Genomic DNA, 19,954 nt, shown 5'->3' with positions numbered 1-19,954 from the left:
AAAGGAATTAAAAAAAACAAGCGCCTTCGATGTCAGCTTAATACGGATTTTGCATCACCCATTCACCAAGTTATTAAAACAAAACACTAAAAGAAAAATTATATAAAAAATTTAAATGCTCACTTTGCATAATTTTTTTTTAAATTAAGAAGGAACAATGACATCAAATAAAATGACCCAAGTCGAACATGTTTCCAAATTGTCCTTAAGTTTGTTAAAAAAGCACGTTACCCGAAAAAAATGCTGATTTTTATAAAAATATATATTCCTTTGTATTCAATAATCGAATGTACCTAAATTTAAATTTTTTCTTGTCACACTTATGCTGCTACAATTACAAAAATTTTATAGGCTGTCTTGTTTTGATTTCGAATTCAAAACACATTGCGAGCATTTTCTATCAGCAATATAGGAGTATTACATATATGTATTCAAACATCTGTTGTTTATTTGCGAAACTTTAAAATAACGTCCGATGTGTTAATTTTGATTTTCACACTTCATCATTCAACACCCAAGTCTCCAGTTTTGACATTTCCCAAAGTTGGGCCTATCCCAACTAGTCCATCCGAATTAATCACAGTGATTCTAGCCTATCAACCAAGTTTAAATATCACCTACACGTTTGGGCTCCTCTCCTATTACATATGTGAATACGTAGGCACATATATTTACCAGGTGAGGCTTTGTCCTTCGCAAGAACACTAAAAGTGGTGAAGCAAAAGTTTTCCCCAGACAGTCGAATTCTTGTATCAAAAGGCCGGAAAACAACAGTTTGGACATAGCATATAGGCTTACATCTTTCAACTTAAAATTCATTCTAAATAGCGTTTTGGTTTAGCGAAGACTATTGAAATCAATGTTTCGAACACAAACGTCTGCAAATTTTGGTCTACATTGGAAAAAAAGGTATCCAGGGTCCTTGTAAAATTTAAATTATGTAGGATTATACTATTTTCATTTATGAGTTACGCAATAATATCCACTTGAGCTGCTTATCATTTCGAAGGCGGCATCTTTGGCCGAATAGTTACCCCCTAACGTTTCAAGGTGTTTCTCTGGTAGTTCTCGGCAGTATAGCGCGACAAAAAAAATCAGTTAGAAAGTCTTCGGAGCTATACATAGAGCTTCTAGTGACGTTCACGAAGGTATGAGCTCGAAGTCGAGGTGCTATAGCTTATATACTGGCATGGTGTATGAGGCTCAGGAGGCGTGGTAGCGACTGGTGGTGGACAGGATTGCTACTGCTCCCTTTGGCGCGATTAACAATAGGCCAGCGTTGGTGCTCATCGTTAAAACTGTGCCATGAGAGCCATGAGTATTAAAAGACCATTATTAGCAACCGTAAGTCGCCTTTGTGCGTGACCAGCAAGGGGTCACAAAGAATTTAAAGAAATCGTGTCGATAACGAGTATTAGAAGTTAGACCAGAACATCTCCTTCGGTGAAACTACGCTTTGTACGAGACATACATACAAAAGTGTGACCATTTTAAGTACTTCAATTTTCCTCGGCAGAAGCAGCAGTACCAGTCCCTTACACCGGGGCTAGGTTCGAAGCCTCCCTGGAGTAAGTGAATGAAGGTCAGGCCCTCCGCAAGGAGCTGCTCTTGAAATTTTTTGAACGATCCGTTAGACAATACGTTGATTCTCTTAAATATGTACATGCAAACAAAAGCTTTCCTACATAAATATTTTTTTAAATACAAAAAACCTTTTTAAAGCAAGAACACCGGCGTACACCGGAAAGAATATACATAAAAGAAAAGAGTATTCCATGGGACCGACGATATTATCTTTCATTTGCTTCAATGGATTTTTTTCCATCACTGCTAGCTATGTGTCGCACAGATTCATAAGTTTTTCAACAATTAAATTGTGGCGGCGGCCGCCGTGGTGTGATGGTAGCGTGCTCCGCCATTCACACCGGAGATCCTGGGTTCACGCCCCGAGCAAAGCAACATCAAAAATTTAAAAAGGAAGTTTTTTTCAATTAGAAGAAAATTTTTCTAAGCGTGCTCGGCCCTCGGCAGTGTTTGGCAAGCACTCTGACCGTATTTCTGACATGAAAAGCTCTCAGTGAAAACTCATTTGCCTTGCGGAGTCGGCATAAAAACAAGTAGGTCCCGTCCCGATAATCAAGAAAATAGGAAAAATCAAGAGGAGTACGACGCAAATCGGAAAAAGAAGCTCGTCCTAAAATCTCTTCGGAGGTTTTCGCGCCTTACATTTTTTTATTTATTAAATTGTGGCACAGTCGCCGACTATCATTCAAAGCGTTCACACGTCGTTTTTCTCTCAGTGACTAGTTTTGTGACTTACAATTGTTATTGTGTTAACGTTCCGTTAATCACTCCATTTCTTTTTCCTTCATTCTTACCTTTGTTTTTCTTTTTTGATTAAGCCCACGTGTTAATTTAAATTTATATTTTGAATAAATATTAGCATTAAAATGGCTCCGGGACCTCCGGATAGGTCACCGGATCGCTTTTCTGCGTTAAGTGATCATCTAGACAACCCAACCAGAAAAGGACAGAAAGCTAATACTAAACAAGATACTTTCCCAGCACTCCGCCCAAAACGCCCTCCAACCTATAACCCAAAATTCCTTCTAATTTCATCCGCAGACAATAATAAACCATTATCCAAGCTAAGTCCTTTTGCCATTAAAAAATCAATTGAAGCTATATCAACCGAAATAGATGCAGTTACCCAACTTCGGGACGGTAATATACTTGTCTTGGCGCGCACCGCACAAGTAGCAGACAGGTTTCTAAAAGTGAAATCTTTCCCCAACCTTTGTCCAATTGTTGTAAAATTACATGACACCTTGAATTCGGTTAAAGGTGTAATCTATGCTCCCTGCATTAAGCACGTGGAAGAAGAAGAAATAGTACATGAAATGAAAGACCAAAAAGTTACGGGTGTATACAAATTTACAAAAAAAGTTGAAGGCAAAACTATTTTCACTGGGCAAATGGTCTTAACATTTGATCTGTACGACTCCCTGAATCCGTAGAAGTAGCATGGTATAAAACCAAGGTTCAACCCTACATTCCAAGTCCAATGCGATGTAGGCGCTGCCAAATTCTAGGACATACCCAAAAAAGATGCCAAAAAGTGCCAATATGCGACATTTGCAATCTCCCACTTCATAACCCTGAAAAATGCGTCAGAATGTGCTAATTGTAAAGATGAGCACGCATCTTCGGACAAAAATTGTATAAAATATGTCGAGGCCAAGGAAATTCTTAAGATTAAAACGGCCGAAAAATGCAGTATGGGCGAAGCACGGCAAAAATACAAAAATGGATTACCCCTCTCACAACGCCTAAACTCCTACGCCTCTACCACAAAAAATAGCACATCTACCAATATTCATTCATCAAACACTATTGATAAACCTAATATCGAAAATGAAAAACCTACCGATGCTAATGCATGAACGCAAAACACATATACTATTGGACTTGACTCCAATAACCCAACCGAAAAACCAAGCTCAAGCAACCTCAATATAACAAACTACACTACTACCGAAAATCCAACTTCAAGTAACCTCAATAAATCAAACTATACCTCTACCGAAAAATCCACTTCAAGCATCCTCAATAAAATAAATCCCGGTACTTCTTTAGAAAATTATTCATTACTCCAAACTAACATACCAACCACTCTTCTAAATCCAACGTCTGAATCAAATATTACAACACCAATGTCACCAATATCAGTTTTTACCCAAAATCTACTAAAAAACAATGACTACTATGTCGAAAACAAGGAACTACTATGTCCCGAAGAACAAGGATCTGACGATCCTTAGAAGGGATAAAATGCAACAGCAGTAACAAAACCTCTTCGATGGATTATTCCATCGACGACTTTTAACCAAATCTCTCTTAAGTCCCTCGCTTCTGTAAAGTTCACCTTTACAAAAGACAGCGCACGCTTCCTTTTCTTTCTCATGGACCTGAATATTCTCCAGTGGAATATGAAAGGTTTCTATAACAACTTCTCTGAACTCCAGATTCTTATCAAACGATATAACCCAAGCCTTATCGCAATTCAAGAAACACATTGTCCCCACAACTCTAATCCAGTCTTTCTAAACAGCTATTCCACCTACTTTGTAAACTCTTCGTCAAATACCACGGCCAAGCAAGGCGCGGGTTTAGCAATAAAGAACTATATCCTACATAGGAAAATAGACGTCAACTCTCAACTTCAAGTGGTAGTGATCGAGGTAGATTTGAGTATCAAGTTCTCCGTGGCATCTATCATATACCTCCTTGTCAAACATTCAGCAGCAGGGACCTAACCGATATTTTCGGAGCAGTTAACACACCACTTATAGTACTTGGTGACTTTAACGGCTGGAATAACCTATGGGACGCCTCCTCCGACAATCACCGAGGCCGGATTATAGAAAAGGCTATACGACTATCCGACATGTGCCTTTTGAATGATGGCAGTACGACCCACTTTTCCACTCACTCTTCCCTTTCCCACGTAGACATATCCCTCTGTTCCCCTCCTTTGTTCCCACTTATACAGTGGAAAGCACTAGACGACCTCCACAACAGCGACCACTTCCCGTTAATCCTAAACCTCTCATTGTATCCAAACACTACCCGACGCGCAAAACCACCACCCAAATTTCTACTTGATTTCGCCGACTGGGAGAACTTCAAAAAGGATGTTGACCTTGAACTTAGCGCTAGAGCTGAATCCAACTCTCCAAATCAATAGGCGTCTAGCATTGCTAAAGCAATACACGTGGCCGCAAACCACTGCATCCCTCAAGCATCACCCTCCCGAAGAACAAGGATCTGACGATCCTTAGAAGGGATAAAATGCAAGCTTGGCATAGATTTAAAAATAATCCAACACCTTTAAACCTTATAAACTTCAAAAAACTCAATGCCAGATTTCGGAAAGAAATGAAAACACAAAAAAAGCAAGTTTCGAAAAATTTACTAAATCTATCTCCCCCAATTCATCTGTATCCGATATCTGGAATAAAATCAATAGACTATGCCACAGAAACCCGCGTACGCCAGTAATTGCAATTAAAATTAATAACAACATAACTTCGGAGCCGTCCATAATATCCAACGAATTTGCTTCTGCGTGGTCCAATCTCTGGTCCGACGCGAACTTTTCTCACCGATATAGGGAAGACAAAACTCATACCTTGAGCCAGACTTGCTCCCGTAGTGAAACCAATCCAAAAGCAGCTCTCATAGAAAAACCAATCACAATGATCGAACTTATATCTTCCATCAGCAAAGCAAAAGGCAAAACACCCGGTTTCGACCGAATATCCTATAAAATGATCCGCGAAATGCCGGCAATGGGAACATCCCGTTTGCTACAGCTTTATAACTCCATCTTAGACACTAGCATAATCCCTCAAAGCTGGAAAATTGCTACCGTTATACCCATACCTAAGGCAAATAAGAACTCTCTTTCCACAGATGGGTACCGCCCTATATCGCTTCTTTCATGCCTCTAAAATCATGGAACGCATAGTTGCAAATCGAATTGCATGGTTTACTGAGACCCAACAGCTTATAAACCCCAACCAAGTAGCATTAGAACCAACAGAGGGTGCACCGACGCTCTCCTTCACATTGACCATTATGTCACGAAAGCTTTCTCAGCACGTAACCATGTCCCTATTCACTCGCTAGACTTTGAAAAAGCTTTTAACCGAGTTGGACCGCACGTTATTCTAAACCGCCTTCGCTCGTGGGGTGTAGGCCCCAAAATATTCTACTTCGTTAAATCGTTTCTAACTAATCGCAATTTTCGGGTAAAAATTAATAATGTATTCTCGGATGTATATCCGTTAGAAAATGGTATTCCTCAGGGTTCTCCACTATCCGTAATCTTGTTAAGCATTGCATTTAATGATATAAGTAACATTATAAAAGCTAAAAGTTTGGTAGATCATTGCCTTTATGCAGACGATGTCTACATATTATGCAAAAGAAACGAAAACGAAGTAACAAATGTTATCTTTAAAAATTTAATAAAGGAAATCCTGGACTGGGGTGACTACTCCGGAGCCAGGATTTCCTTAGAAAAAACTAAAAACTTCCACATATGTAGGAAACATTCCTGCGATTTCGATAACCATACTTTAGCAGTAAATAATATAGTGAGCGAAAATGTAAAAAAGTTGAAGATATTAGGTATTATATTCTCGCATAACTACAAATGGATATGCCACTTCACTCATTTAAAAAAAGCATTAGCTGCCAGAATTAATATTGTTACTTACCTTGCTAGTAAGAAATTCCATGTACATATTAACACCCTAATGTATATAACTAAAACGTTAATCTGAAGTAAAATCGACTATGGGCTCTTTCTCTTCTGGAACTCACCTAAATCTGCAATCAACATCATTAAACCAGTTTATCACCAAGCCGCGCGTGCAAGCGTTTATGCTTTTCGTACAACACCCATTATAAACATTTTAGCAGAGGCAGGCTTACCAACCATTGAAGATAGAATATACCAAGTCCATGCGAGACTTGTTCCCAAACTTCTCTTTCCAACATACTCGATCATTGATTGTGTCATACAAAATATCAACATTGCCAGAGGTCGAAAAAAATATCCATCTTCAATGCATAAAGTACTCCAAATCGCCAATAGCCTGGAACTATACAACACATCGGAGAACTACCAATCACAAGCCCCAGCATGGGATATCAATAAAACATCGTGTGACTTTTCACTATGCAAATTCAAAAAGGACACCACACCTCCAGAAGCTTTTTGCACAATGTTCCAAGAACGTAAAGAATTCTACGCAACCGAAAACTGGAACATATGGTTCACAGATGGATCAAAGTCCGACCATGCACCGGCGAGTTTCGAAGTGGTCGACTCAGACGGCGCCACTCTAAGGGTGCAAACACTACCGGACTTCACAACCGTTTTTACTGCAGAAGCAGCTGCCATCAAACATGCAGTAACTATGGCATTGGAAAGCAATTGCAAAACTCTTATGCACCGACAGCAAATCCGTACTTCAAGCCATCCAAAACCCGCTATCCAACTCTACACCAATAAACCAAATCAGAGATGTGCTCATCAACAACAATGCGAAAATACGCCTGCTCTGGATACCAGGGCATGTTGGTATTCAAGGAAACGAAATGGCAGACAATGCAGCGAAACTAGCATCACAGTCACCAGTTACAAAAGATACCACATGTTCAAAGATAGATATGCGCACAGCTATTAAAAGACATATTCACGCAAAAACGAAACGAGAATGGCAAAACTACACCCACCACCATTATACTGGTATAAACAGAGATTTAATATCTCCCAAATATCCCACGGACATATGGAAGTCCCAAATACAAACTTTCTCGCGGTTACGCCTTGGTCATACTTTGGACACTCACCAACACCTTCTTACTGGTGAGGCAGCTCCAGCATGTCTACGCTGCGGAGAAACCATAACACTAAACCACATTTTTATTGACTGCCCTGCTTTGATCGACATCAGAAATCATTACCTCAGAAAGAACTGGATAGAGCTTTTAAGAAATCCGTCAAAAGACAATATAACCTGTATGCACAACTTTATCAAACACATCTGAGCCCGAGTCTGAGAACTAGTTATAGAGACAGAAAAAAAAATGTATGTATGTATGTATCTACCAAATATAAGTATATTACGTATTCCCTAGAGCTGATAGCCCTGGCAGCTAATGCTCGTCTAATATTAACTTATTAATTTATTTAATCTGTTAATAAATAATAATAATAATAATAAATTGTGGCAGAACAAAGGCAATCCCGGCATAAGATAATTAAGGCAAAGAGACACTAAAAAGAATGTCGGATTTTATAGAAAACAAATTTTCGTTAATGGTTGATGAAACAACGACTTGTCGGAAGGAAAGGTCTAGTTTTGGTGGTTAGATATTTCGATCGGTTACACACGTAATAGATTTTTATCATTAGCCGGGTAAATTAAAAGTGGTGCCCTTTCTGTACAACATTGAATAATTTATTTCAAAAGCACGTATGCCTCTCGGTCTTGCGTTTGATAGAGCCAATATTATGGTCTTGCGTTTGATAGAGCCAATATGATGGCCTGCGAAAAAATTATTTGAAAACAAGTAAGGAAGGCTAAGTTCGGGTGTAACGAAAATTACATACTCAGCTGAGAGCTTTGGTGACAAAATAAGGGAAAATCACCACGTAGGAAAATTAACCCAGGGGTACCCTGGAATGTGTTTGTATAACATGGGTTTCAAATGGAAGATATTAAAGAGTATTTTAAAAGGGAGTGGACCATAGTTCTATAGGTGGACGCCATTTCGTGATATCGCCATAAAGGTGGACCAGGGCTTCCTCTAGAATGCGTTTGTACGATATGGGTATCAAATGAAAGGTATTAATAAGGGTTTTAAAAGGGAGTGGCCCTTAGTTGTATATGTGAAGGCGTTTGCGAGATATCGACCAAAATGTAGACCAGGGGGACCCAGAACATCATCTGTCGGGTACCGCTAATTTATTTATATATGTAATACCACGAACAGTATTCCTGCCAAGATTCCAAGGGCTTTTGATTTCGCCCTGCAGAACTTTTGCATTTTCTTCTACTTAATATGGTAGGTGTCACACCCATTTTACAAAGTTTTTTCTAAAGTTACAATTTGCGTCAATAAACCAATCCAATTACCATGTTTCATCCCTTTTTTCACATTTGGTATAGAATAATGGCATTTTTTTTTTTTCATTTTTCGTAATTTTCAATATCGAAAAAGTGGGTGTGGTCATAGTCGGATTTCGGCCATTTTTTTATACCAAGATAAAGTGAGTTCAGATAAGTACGTGAACTAAGTTTAGTAAAGATATATCGATTTTTGCTCAAGTTATCGTGTTAACGGCCGAGCGGAAGGACAGACGGTCGACTGTGTAGAAAAACTACATGGCTTCAACCGATTTCGCCCATTTTCACAGAAAACAGTTATCGTCATAGAATCTATGCCCCTACCAAATTTCACAAGGATTTGTAAATTTTTGTTCGACTTATGGCATTAAAGTATTCCAGAAAAATTAAATGAAAAAGGGCGGAACCACGCCCATTTTGAAATTTTCTTTTATTTTTGTATTTTGTTGCACCATATCATTACTGGATTTGAATGTTGACATAATTTACTTATATACTGTAAAGATATTAAATTTTTTTAAAAAGTGGGTGTGTTCGTCATCCGATTTTGCTAATTTTTATTTGGCACACATATAGTAATAGGGGTAACGTTCCTGCCAAACTTCATCATGATATCTTCAACGACTGCCAAATTACAGCTTGCAAAACTTTTAAATTACCTTCTTTTAAAAGTGGGCGGTGCCACGCCCATTGTCCAAAATTTTACTAATTTTCTATTTTGCGTCATAAGGTGAACCCACCTACCAAGTTTCATCGCTTTATCCGTCTTTGGTAATGAATTATCGCACTTTTTCAGTTTTTCCAAATTTTCCATATCGACAAAATGGGCGTGGTTGTAGTCCGATTTCGTTCATTTCAAATAGCGATCTGAGATGAGTGCCCAGGAACCTACATACCAAATTTCATCAAGATACCTCAAAATTTACTCAAGTTATCGTGTTAACGGACGGACGGACAGACGAACAGACGGACGGACATGGCCCAATCAAATTTTTTTTCGATACTGATGATTTTGATATATGGAAGTCCATATCTATCTCGATTCCTTTATACCTGTACAACCAACCGTTATCCAATCAAAGTTAATATATTCTGTGTGCAAAGCACGTTGAGTATAACAAAAAGATGTATGCATTTAGCACTTGCAACTTACAGAATTTATGTTATGCAAGCATAACGAAGATATTGAGATTTTGCTTAGGAAGTATATCGACGTGCCGAACGAAAAGTAACACTTTCAAAATTTGTTGTACAGGATCATTTTGTAAAAAATTTTGTTATACATATTCATTTTTCTCACATAGCCGAAAACAAATCAATGAGTTCAAGGAATTTCAGAACTATTGTGGTCATACTTATACTTGACATTCCTGCGACCGGCTTCAAAGCAATAGGCAAAATACTTTTGTTGGACAAGAATCTTGTCACCCAACTGTTTTTTCGTTGTAGTAACTAACCTAACGGGATAAAAAACCACTTTTATTTTAGACGAGCTGTTTAGTAAATATACAGTGATAAGAATACGCATCTGAAAAATGAAATATGTCTACCTAGCTTGTAAGATTTGATGCAAAATACTTTTGTGAGCCACTGTATATGTTTGGGACAAAATACTTTTTTTTTTAAATAAAGATCTGTAAGGTTTACTTTTATGAAGTTTCACTTTAACTGCGTATACAATACAAAAAAATTTGAGATATTTTATACATATGTATGTATATACATTTATCTATTTACAGGATGCATATTCCGATTTTGCAGCTTTTTTCTATAATCCACATGGCGGTAAAGAAATAGCTCTCATTTGGAAACCGAATATAGAAGCGGAGAGAGATTTCAAAGTTAACGAAGTAAATGGTTGCGCTTTAAGCAGTCAGAATAAGCAAAAAGTTGTTGTCCGAAAGGAAATTTTAATTGAGGATTACAAATTTATACTTAAAGATTTATATATGCGAATTGGTACGGTGGATGAAATAAAGTCTGCGTCACTTGATGCAAATCAAGGCTTCAGTGAAGCTGGAAAAAGTCGTTACTTTTCCAAACCCCAAACGTTTGGGCCGCTTGCCACAAAACTTAAAAAAATTAAGAAAACAACGAAAAATACAAAAAAAATGTTATCGAAGAAAAATGCAGTGAAAAGTTCAACATCCAAACTGACAACATCAAAAAAACTTCATAAAAAATCAAAAGCACACAAAGTAGCAAATAAAAGATAGACAATATATGTAGATATTTTTCGACAAGCATTTTACATAAGACTTAAATTTAAGGTAAAAGCCCAAACAATAAACGAAAAAATTAAAAAAGGATATGCCGAAAAAATTATTTTCAAGTCACATGTTTATTATTGCAGTATTCAAGTATGGTGTTCAATGGGTTACCTTCAAATGTTCTTTGCATTTAAATTGTATAAAGCATTTTTTTTTTCAAGAGAAATTAGTTGCCAAATTGTGCCATTTTACGTTGTTTCGCCTGTTGACGTGCGTCCAAACATATATTTGACGGAGAGGTGGCCATTTGAGTATAGTTCAAAGACGGTGATAAGTTCGTATCAATATCCATCGTATTACATCCGCGTGTACAGCACTGTCGTCTGTTAGTAGCATTTGATTGTGACATCCATGCAGGTATTTCCGTTGTCGATGTGGCTGAGGTATGATGTAATGGATACTAAGGAAAAAGCGAAAAACTACATATTTTAAATTTCTCAAAAGCCTTAAACAACCAATTTTTTTTATTTGAGTTTTTATAGATTTTGGTATGATATATTTCTAATAAAAATAAAAAGTAAATGTAAGGCGCAGAAACGCGCCGAGCTTTTCTTCCATTTTGTATTTATTATTTATTTATTTAAAACGATGTATTTATTTAAACGATAAATGAAAGTCTGCAAATACTTATTATATTCATAATATTTCATAATTTTTATGAAAAGCTTGACTGATTCATATTTATCATTTGAGTGAAACTGGTTTTTCATCCGTGATCGTATAACACGATACGGGCCGTGGACTACATATTAATATTTATTTGCAACATCTAGTTAATAGAAAAATTGAGCAGCCAGTTCAGCAAACATTTAAAAAAATATGATTAATGCTATATTCCAGTCGTCTACAGAAATCTTTGAAAAACGCTATTGAGCCATGATTTAAGTAATCGAACAGTGATTTAACAGGTGATCCAGGCTGTTGACTATTGTGAACGTTTTTTTTTTTAAACATTCGTCACTTGTATAAATTCACAATGCTTACTACGATGTCCGAAAGGTGCCTTTCTAAGGGAGTGCGGAATTGATTTAAAAAATTCTCAAAATGTAATTAAATATTTTTTATTGTTCTATTTACTGGGTGTTACCCGGCGCGTTTCTGCCGCAGAAAAACTAATGTCAGAAATTGGTATTTATTTGAAAAAGTAAGTTTGTTTAGTTATAACAAAGAGGTGTATAAATAGAGGTGCCAGTTTGTAATTTTTGCGAAATTCATGTCTAATGTCCAATCAAGGTATTTGGGTTTGTTTTGAGGGATTGTATTAAATAAACTCTTGAAAAGAGTGTAGAAGGCAATTATCCAATACTCACAAAATTGGACATTAGATATTGTAACGAATTTAGGGAAATTCTGCTTATTTGCAACCTTCTACTAACGTTCGTATCGCTAAACTGTTGAATAAATAACTCCAATATTCAATAATGCCAAATGGTCTTTATTAGACTACTTTGAACGTACTTCAGTTATACTTGACAACCAATAGCATGCTTAAATCAAAACTGCTTACTGACTGCTCAGCTTTCGCTGCTTTTATACTCTCTGTTGGCTCGTTCACCCATTTCTCCTGAGGTCTAGTAACTTCGCGAACTTCATGCTTGGTTACCAGCCATATATGTACATGTATATTTTTAGTTTATAGTCTCTCGCATATCCATATGCGTGTGTATATGTAAGTACTACTTCGGCTAATGATTACATGTGTTTATGAGTATCTCTCCGTTGCCTTGTATGTATGTGGGTAAATGAAGATTAATGTGCTTATGTAGTTTGCTTTAATGTTTTTGTTGTTGTGCATTTATTTAGTGATGCGAAAATTCGCCACAATATGAATCTCGCAAAAAGGACAAACTAGTGCCTACTACTACTCAACTAGTAAATAAATGCCCCACAACTAAATAAAAACAAAAAACACAATAAATTTTGTTGTTTTTGCGATCAGTTCAATTATGTTTCTTTAAAATGGATTTTGGTAGGCTCGTCTGATCTTATACGGGTTTCACACAGAAACTTAATGATCTCATTTCACCTGCTAATGAAATCGTAAATTTTTTGCTTTCACACAGAAGTAACTGCTCGATTAGTATGAAGGATGAGACAGACAATCATGGCGGAACGATACAAGTTGGGAGCATGGTGACATACCTACAAACAAAAAAATTCCATGTACTTGTAAATTCGATGGACAAATGTCAAAATCGTACTGCGCCGGTAGTTGATGTATCAAATCAATTAAAAAAGGTTATAATCAGCTGTTCGATGCGGCCACCTTGTATCGTTCCGCCATGCAGACAATGACATTTGCTTTGACAAATGACTTTTTTAAGCACTGAACACACCAAAAACTAAGAAGCGGAAACGGAAGCGGAACGCTGCCAACAGAGTTGCATTGTGCTTTTGACTTCATTAGGCATTCGATTAGCTACTAATGAAATAATATAAGATTCGAATTTTGTAGGGAAGATTGAGCTCAATAAGCGTCTTAATGTAGAAAATTGCCTTTATTATTGAATAAGCCGTCTGTGTGAAAATAGTATTATATTTTTGGGTAAATAAAAACTTATTTCATCTTACGCCCGACGTTTTGCTGAATATTTCATCATCTTCTTGGGCTACACTTATTATTTTTCAATTAATTAAACATAAAATGATATACCAACACATGAAAATGAACATTAAACAATAAGTTACACTTACATCAGCATTGAGCAATGTAAATATCTAGCATTAAAACTATCAGTACCACCGCAGCTGCGATATTATCACTGCCTTCCTTTCTGTTCATCGTGATCCGTATTTTTCCTAAAATCCACTATTAGAAAAAAAAAAAATAAATACTTGGCGCGGTTTACCTCCGAAGAGAATAAGGCTGAGCTACTCTTCCAATTTGTGTCGTGCTCCTTTTTAATTTTTCCTACAAATTGGCGGGATGGGACGGACCTACATGTTTTATGCCGACTCCGAACATCATCTGCAAGGCAGATGAATTTTCACTGAGAAGCTTTTCATGGCACTCGAGAGTGTTTGCCAAAGTCTCGAGATATAGGCCAAAACGTGGATGAGGGTACCACTAGGATGTGTTTTTACATTAATGGTATCAAATTGAAGCTGTTTATGTGTGCTTTAGTACAGAGTAATTTTTATACCGCTGGGCGAGTAGGGTCTCGAGATATAGGCCAATACGTGAACCCGGATACCCCTAGAATGTGTGTGTAATATGGATATTAAAGTAATTTTCATTGCGATATTCGATTTAGTCGCATCAACCTGGCAAAACTGATAAATATGTATGCGAAGCCTAAAAATTTGCCTATATTAGTATTTACGATCCTTTTTCGGGGAAGTAGACCAGAGACGGACTGGGACTGGGATTAGGACTAGGACTGGGACTGAGACTCGGGTGGGACTGGGACTCGGAATGGGACTGGAACAGTATACATACAAGGGCTGTGAACTGCATCTGGATTTTTCAACTATAAATATAAAACGGATAACCGAATAACCGGATTCATAAGTGGGAAATCCGGATATCCGCTGTTCGGCTATCCGGATACGTAAACTGAAAATCCGGATATCCGTATGTCCGGATACTGGAATATAAAAGTTGAATATCTGCATATCAGAATTGAACGAAGCAAATATCGAAAAATTATTCACAAAATATGTTTGTAGATTATTAAATTAACGTCAAAAATTAAAAAGCTACAATTTTACAAACAAGTGAAAATAAGAACAGTGCCATTTGTTTATATTGTGAAAAAACGCTGTTAATTGATTTAAATGCCCCACGAATTTATTGTTATTAATGTTTAATAAACATACATGGTACATCAATTTGTTGCTTTTACTGGATATCCAAAAATACGGTTATTAACTGGATCTTCATAAATTCGGATATACGGATAGTTTCACAAACGAATATTAACCGGATATCCATTCCGTCCGGATTTTACCCGTGTCAACGGATATCCGTATGGATATCCGGATATTCGAATATGCGGACAGTCCCAGCCCTAATACATACCACCCTCTGGGACTGGCAATGGCAATAAGGGATGAAGAAGAATGAGAAGAACTTGAGAGAAGTAAAAAGAGGGAAGGAGAAGGAGACTGAGAACGAGATAGACGAAGATAGAGATAGATGAAGCGAAAAAGACGGAGGCAGCAGTCATTAAAAGGATAAGGAAAAAGTGAAGAGGGGGGGAGGGCAGAGTTAGACGGAAAAAGCTTTTTAAAATGTAAGCAGATAGTCCAAATTTAGGGCAGAACAACGTCTGCCGGGTCTGCTAGTAAGATATACGAATAACATTCAAGATGGAAACACAACTGGTAGAACAGAAGACATACGGATATAGCATCTCAACTGGAATCGATGGAGACACGAATAACATCCAAGATTGAAGCACAAGAGGCGCGTATATCCGAAATGCCGGCACAAATCTCAGCTCAGGTATCATCGCAGATCTCTGCACAGCTAGAAGGGCAAGAAGCTGGTATACCGTCTACGCTGGAAGCGCGTATAGAAGAGAAACTTACACAGTTTCATGAAGGTTTCAGTGATCGACAGGATAAAATGGAAGCCGAGATGGAAATTTCCAACGTTTGATTGTTATGTTCCTTTCCATGTATTTAGGCCCAAATTTGAGAAAACGTCAGCAGCAAACAACTGTAATGCAGAAGATAAAGTTGGTGCACTGTTCGTGGTATTGAAAGGCACTGCTGCCGAAATCTTATATACCTTTCCAGAGAGAGAACGGAACAATTATGAAGCATTGGCTATCGCATCTTGCGAATGCGGAGGCACCCGTTGAATACACCGAGGGGTAAAAATTTAGAGCTTTATAAATGGAATACCGGATGTTGAAACGAAGCGAGCTACATACGCAAACCCAAAACCAATATTTGCTACATAAAACAAGGCGCTATAACCTTCGATCTTAGGCCGAGCTTCTCTTCCAATTTGCGTCGTGCTCCTTTTAATTTTTCCTACAAATTGGTGGGACATGTTTTACGCCGTTTCCGAACGGCATCTGCCAGACAGATGAGTTTTTACTGAAAAGCTTGTCATGGGAGAAAAAGCTTGGTTCTAAATTTTTGATGTAGGTTTGCCCGGGGCGTGAATGCAGGATCTTCGGTGTGGTAGGCGGAGCACGCTACCACCAACCACACAAGCCGCGATGAAACCTTAATGGGCGTGCCCTTTTTAATCAATCAAGGCATCAAGATCGACATGCAAAGCCGGATAATACGTTATAAGAATATGGATGTACCACTATAACTTGGCTACGATAAGGGTTATAGCAGTTAACGAGTCCTGGAGAAGTCAGCAAATACTACTAAAGGTTGATGGAGATTAGGGGGCAAAAAAAATTTTGGTGGTAGCGAATTTCTGACACAATACTTGAGCCTTTAAAACTTGTTTACTAGAAATAAAGTAATCACACAGGTATAACAGACAAACACGCAACAACAAATAAACACAAAACAACGCACCAAAGCAACAGACCCACAAAGAAGGTCGAACGACTAGAATTACTGACTTCTACCATACAAATCGATCAGTAAAAACCACCCTCGGTTCTGAGTGAACACAGAGCACATATACATACATATACACAAATATCAATTTTGACAATACCTGCTCATGTACCTGCGAATTATAAGCGAGACAAACGACAACAGATCAGAACGAAAAACCACACTGATAATGGCAAAACGCCGAAACCGGTTTGTCTGGAAACCAAATTTGACAAGGGATGACAGTAAATAGTTCCAATATACGTAGAATATGTACCCATATTCCAGGGTACCGAGCAACACCACTAGAAAATGGGTTTTCACCAGCAGAGCTGATAATGGGTAGACAAATTCGAACCACTCTACCCATAACGCTGCAACAATTAGTGCCAACATACAACCTTGAAACGCCAATAAAAAGGACGGAGCACCAAAAAAACAAGTTAGCTAACAACTATGATAAAAAGAATAATGCAGTTTCCTGAATCATTCAAAGTGGGAGATGTAGTGTGAATCCACGACTTAAGCTTGTGAAGTCGCATCAAACAACATGCAGAAACACCTCGCTCGAATATCGATACTAGGGCTGGGACTATCCGCATATTCGAATATCCGGATATCCGTACGAATATCCATTAACACGGATAAAATCCGGACGGCATGGATATCCGGTTAATATTCGTTTGTGAAACTATCCGGATATCCGGATTTATGAAGATCCGGTTAATAACCGTATTTCTGGATATTCAGTGAAAGCAACAAATTGATGTACCATATATGTTTATTTAACATTAATAACAATATATTCGTGGGGAATTTAAATCAATTAACAGGGTTTTTTCACTATGTAAACAAATGGCACTGTTCTTATTTTCACTTGTTTGTAAAATTGTAGATTTTTAATTTTTGACGTTAATTTAATAATCTACAAACATATTTTGTGAATAATTTTTCGACGTTTGTTTCCTTAAATTCTGATATGCAGATATTCAACTTTTATATTCCAGTATCCGGACATACGGATATCCGGATTTTCCGTTTACGTATCCGGATAGCCGAACAGCGGATATCCGGATTTCCCATTTATGAATGCGGATATCCGGATAGCCGGATTTTTTGCTTATCCGGATAGTTGAAAAATCCGGATGCAGTTCACAGCCCTAACCGATACCATATGAACCTGGGGAAGTGAGAGTCACAACTGAAATATCAGATCGGAAAACCCAATCTTCAACGCAGCAAATGCACCTACGACGGCATCACCATCCGCTATACCGAGAGATGTAACAATTACAAAATCAGGTCGCATAATCAAAAATCCCTAATAATTAAAAATTAATTAATTACATAATCTGTAAATGTAGACATCAAAAACAAAAAAAAAAAATAGCTTTTCATAACTAATCAATTTTTAATAACTTTTTTGTAATGTTTTAGGTGTGGGGGAGATATGGAGTACCCCAAAAACACTAACGCATCACTCCCTATGTTACTCTAATGTTCTCTTTATAGCAGTGGTCGAAAAAAATTTAAATATAAGTGTATTAGTGGGAGCGAGCGTATGGGCATCCCAGCAAGAAAGTTAATATTACAACATGCAGGATCATGTATTTATTAAACAGTTCTATAAAAAAATTTGGAAAATATAATTTTTGATTAAGTTAGGAAGATTCCCAAGTCCCTTTATACATCAAGTAGTATTCGCTGCGAAGGGTAACCTATATTTTTGAATGTAAATTGTGGCGATCACTCGCTTAAGAAATCATACCTCCGAAACATATACAGGTGCCGCATCCTGGGGAGTACAAAATGTTAAAAAAATATGTGGCTGACTTAAATAAAACATTCAGGTTAAATTTTTCACTATTTCGCTAAGAGCCCGGTTTCCTCGAAAGCGTTGCCGCTTTATAGCGGCCGCTACATAGCGGTAGAGTCAAAAATGCTGCAATGTTATAGTTATTATGTGGTGGTTAAGAAGACGGTGAGGGCGACCAGAACGTAATACAGCGGCAAGGCAGCCATGACGGTAAAAAATTGATCATCACCGTTTTTTTCCCTCCGCTATACTCAAAGCGGAGAACATTTGGTCAAATACTTCAAATTATTCATAACAATAAACAATATTTTTATTTTTTGTGATTTGACGGTGAGGGCGACCAGAATGTAATACAGCGGCAAGGCAGCCATGACGGTAAAAAATTGATCATCACCGTTTTTTCCCTCCGCTATACTCAAAGCGGAGAACATTTGGTCAAATACTTCAAATTATTCATAACAATAAATATCATAAGTATCATAACAATAAAATAAAACAAGTTAGCTAACAACTATGATAAAAAGAATAATGCAGTTTCCTGAATCATTCAAAGTGGGAGATGTAGTGTTAATCCACGACTTAAGCTTGTGAAGTCGCATCAAACAACATGCAGAAACACCTCGCTCGAATATCGATACTAGGGCTGGGACTATCCGCATATTCGAATATCCGGATATCCGTACGGATATCCATTAACACGGATAAAATCCGGACGGCATGGATATCCGGTTAATATTCGTTTGTGAAACTATCCGGATATCCGGATTTATGAAGATCCGGTTAATAACCGTATTTCTGGATATTCAGTGAAAGCAACAAATTGATGTACCATATATGTTTATTTAACATTAATAACAATATATTCGTGGGGAATTTAAATCAATTAACAGGGTTTTTTCACTATATAAACAAATGGCACTGTTCTTATTTTCACTTGTTTGTAAAATTGTAGATTTTTAATTTTTGACGTTAATTTAATAATCTACAAACATATTTTGTGAATAATTTTTCGACGTTTGTTTCCTTAAATTCTGTTATGCAGATATTCAACTTTTATATTCCAGTATCCGGACATACGGATATCCGGATTTTCCGTTTACTTATCCGGATAGCCGAACAGCGGATATCCGGATTTCCCATTTATGAATGCGGATATCCGGATAGCCGGATTTTTTGCTTATCCGGATAGTTGAAAAATCCGGATGCAGTTCACAGCCCTAACCGATACCATATGAACCTGGGGAAGTAAGAGTCACAACTGAAATATCAGATCGGAAAACCCAATCTTCAACGCAGCAAATGCACCTACGACGGCATCACCATCCGCTATACCGAGAGATGTAACAATTACAAAATCAGGTCGCATAATCAAAAATCCCTAATAATTAAAAATTAATTAATTACATAATCTGTAAATGTAGACATCAAAAACAAAAAAAAAAAATAGCTTTTCATAACTAATCAATTTTTAATAACTTTTTTGTAATGTTTTAGGTGTGGGGGAGATATGGAGTACCCCAAAAACACTAACGCATCACTCCCTATGTTACTCTAATGTTCTCTTTATAGCAGTGGTCGAAAAAAATTTAAATATAAGTGTATTAGTGGGAGCGAGCGTATGGGCATCCCAGCAAGAAAGTTAATATTAC

General features: G+C 37.3%; 2 protein-coding genes across 3 annotated transcripts in view; one reads left to right on the top strand and one right to left on the bottom strand.

The window, feature by feature from the left end:
- The window catches only part of Mat89Ba (nucleolar protein 6 Mat89Ba), a 43,947-nt gene extending 32,424 nt beyond the window's left edge, over nucleotides 1-11,523 (top strand). Inside the window, exon 10 of the mRNA XM_067778178.1 lies at nucleotides 10,445-11,523. Within this exon, the coding sequence (XP_067634279.1) occupies nucleotides 10,445-10,921 (477 nt within the window). The 3' untranslated portion in view covers nucleotides 10,922-11,523. The remainder of the gene's footprint in view (nucleotides 1-10,444) is intronic.
- Nucleotides 10,995-19,954, bottom strand: part of Mst89B — a 43,276-nt gene continuing 34,316 nt past the window's right edge. For both annotated transcript variants that reach the window (XM_067778157.1, XM_067778165.1), the window contains exon 4: nucleotides 10,995-11,375. In XM_067778157.1, the coding sequence (XP_067634258.1) occupies nucleotides 11,142-11,375 (234 nt within the window). In that variant the 3' untranslated portion in view covers nucleotides 10,995-11,141. The remainder of the gene's footprint in view (nucleotides 11,376-19,954) is intronic.

The sequence above is a fragment of the Eurosta solidaginis genome, chromosome 1 (assembly GCF_040869045.1).
Source record: "Eurosta solidaginis isolate ZX-2024a chromosome 1, ASM4086904v1, whole genome shotgun sequence".
Taxonomy (NCBI): Eukaryota; Metazoa; Arthropoda; class Insecta; order Diptera; family Tephritidae; genus Eurosta; species Eurosta solidaginis.
This window is presented reverse-complemented; position numbering and strand designations above follow the sequence as displayed.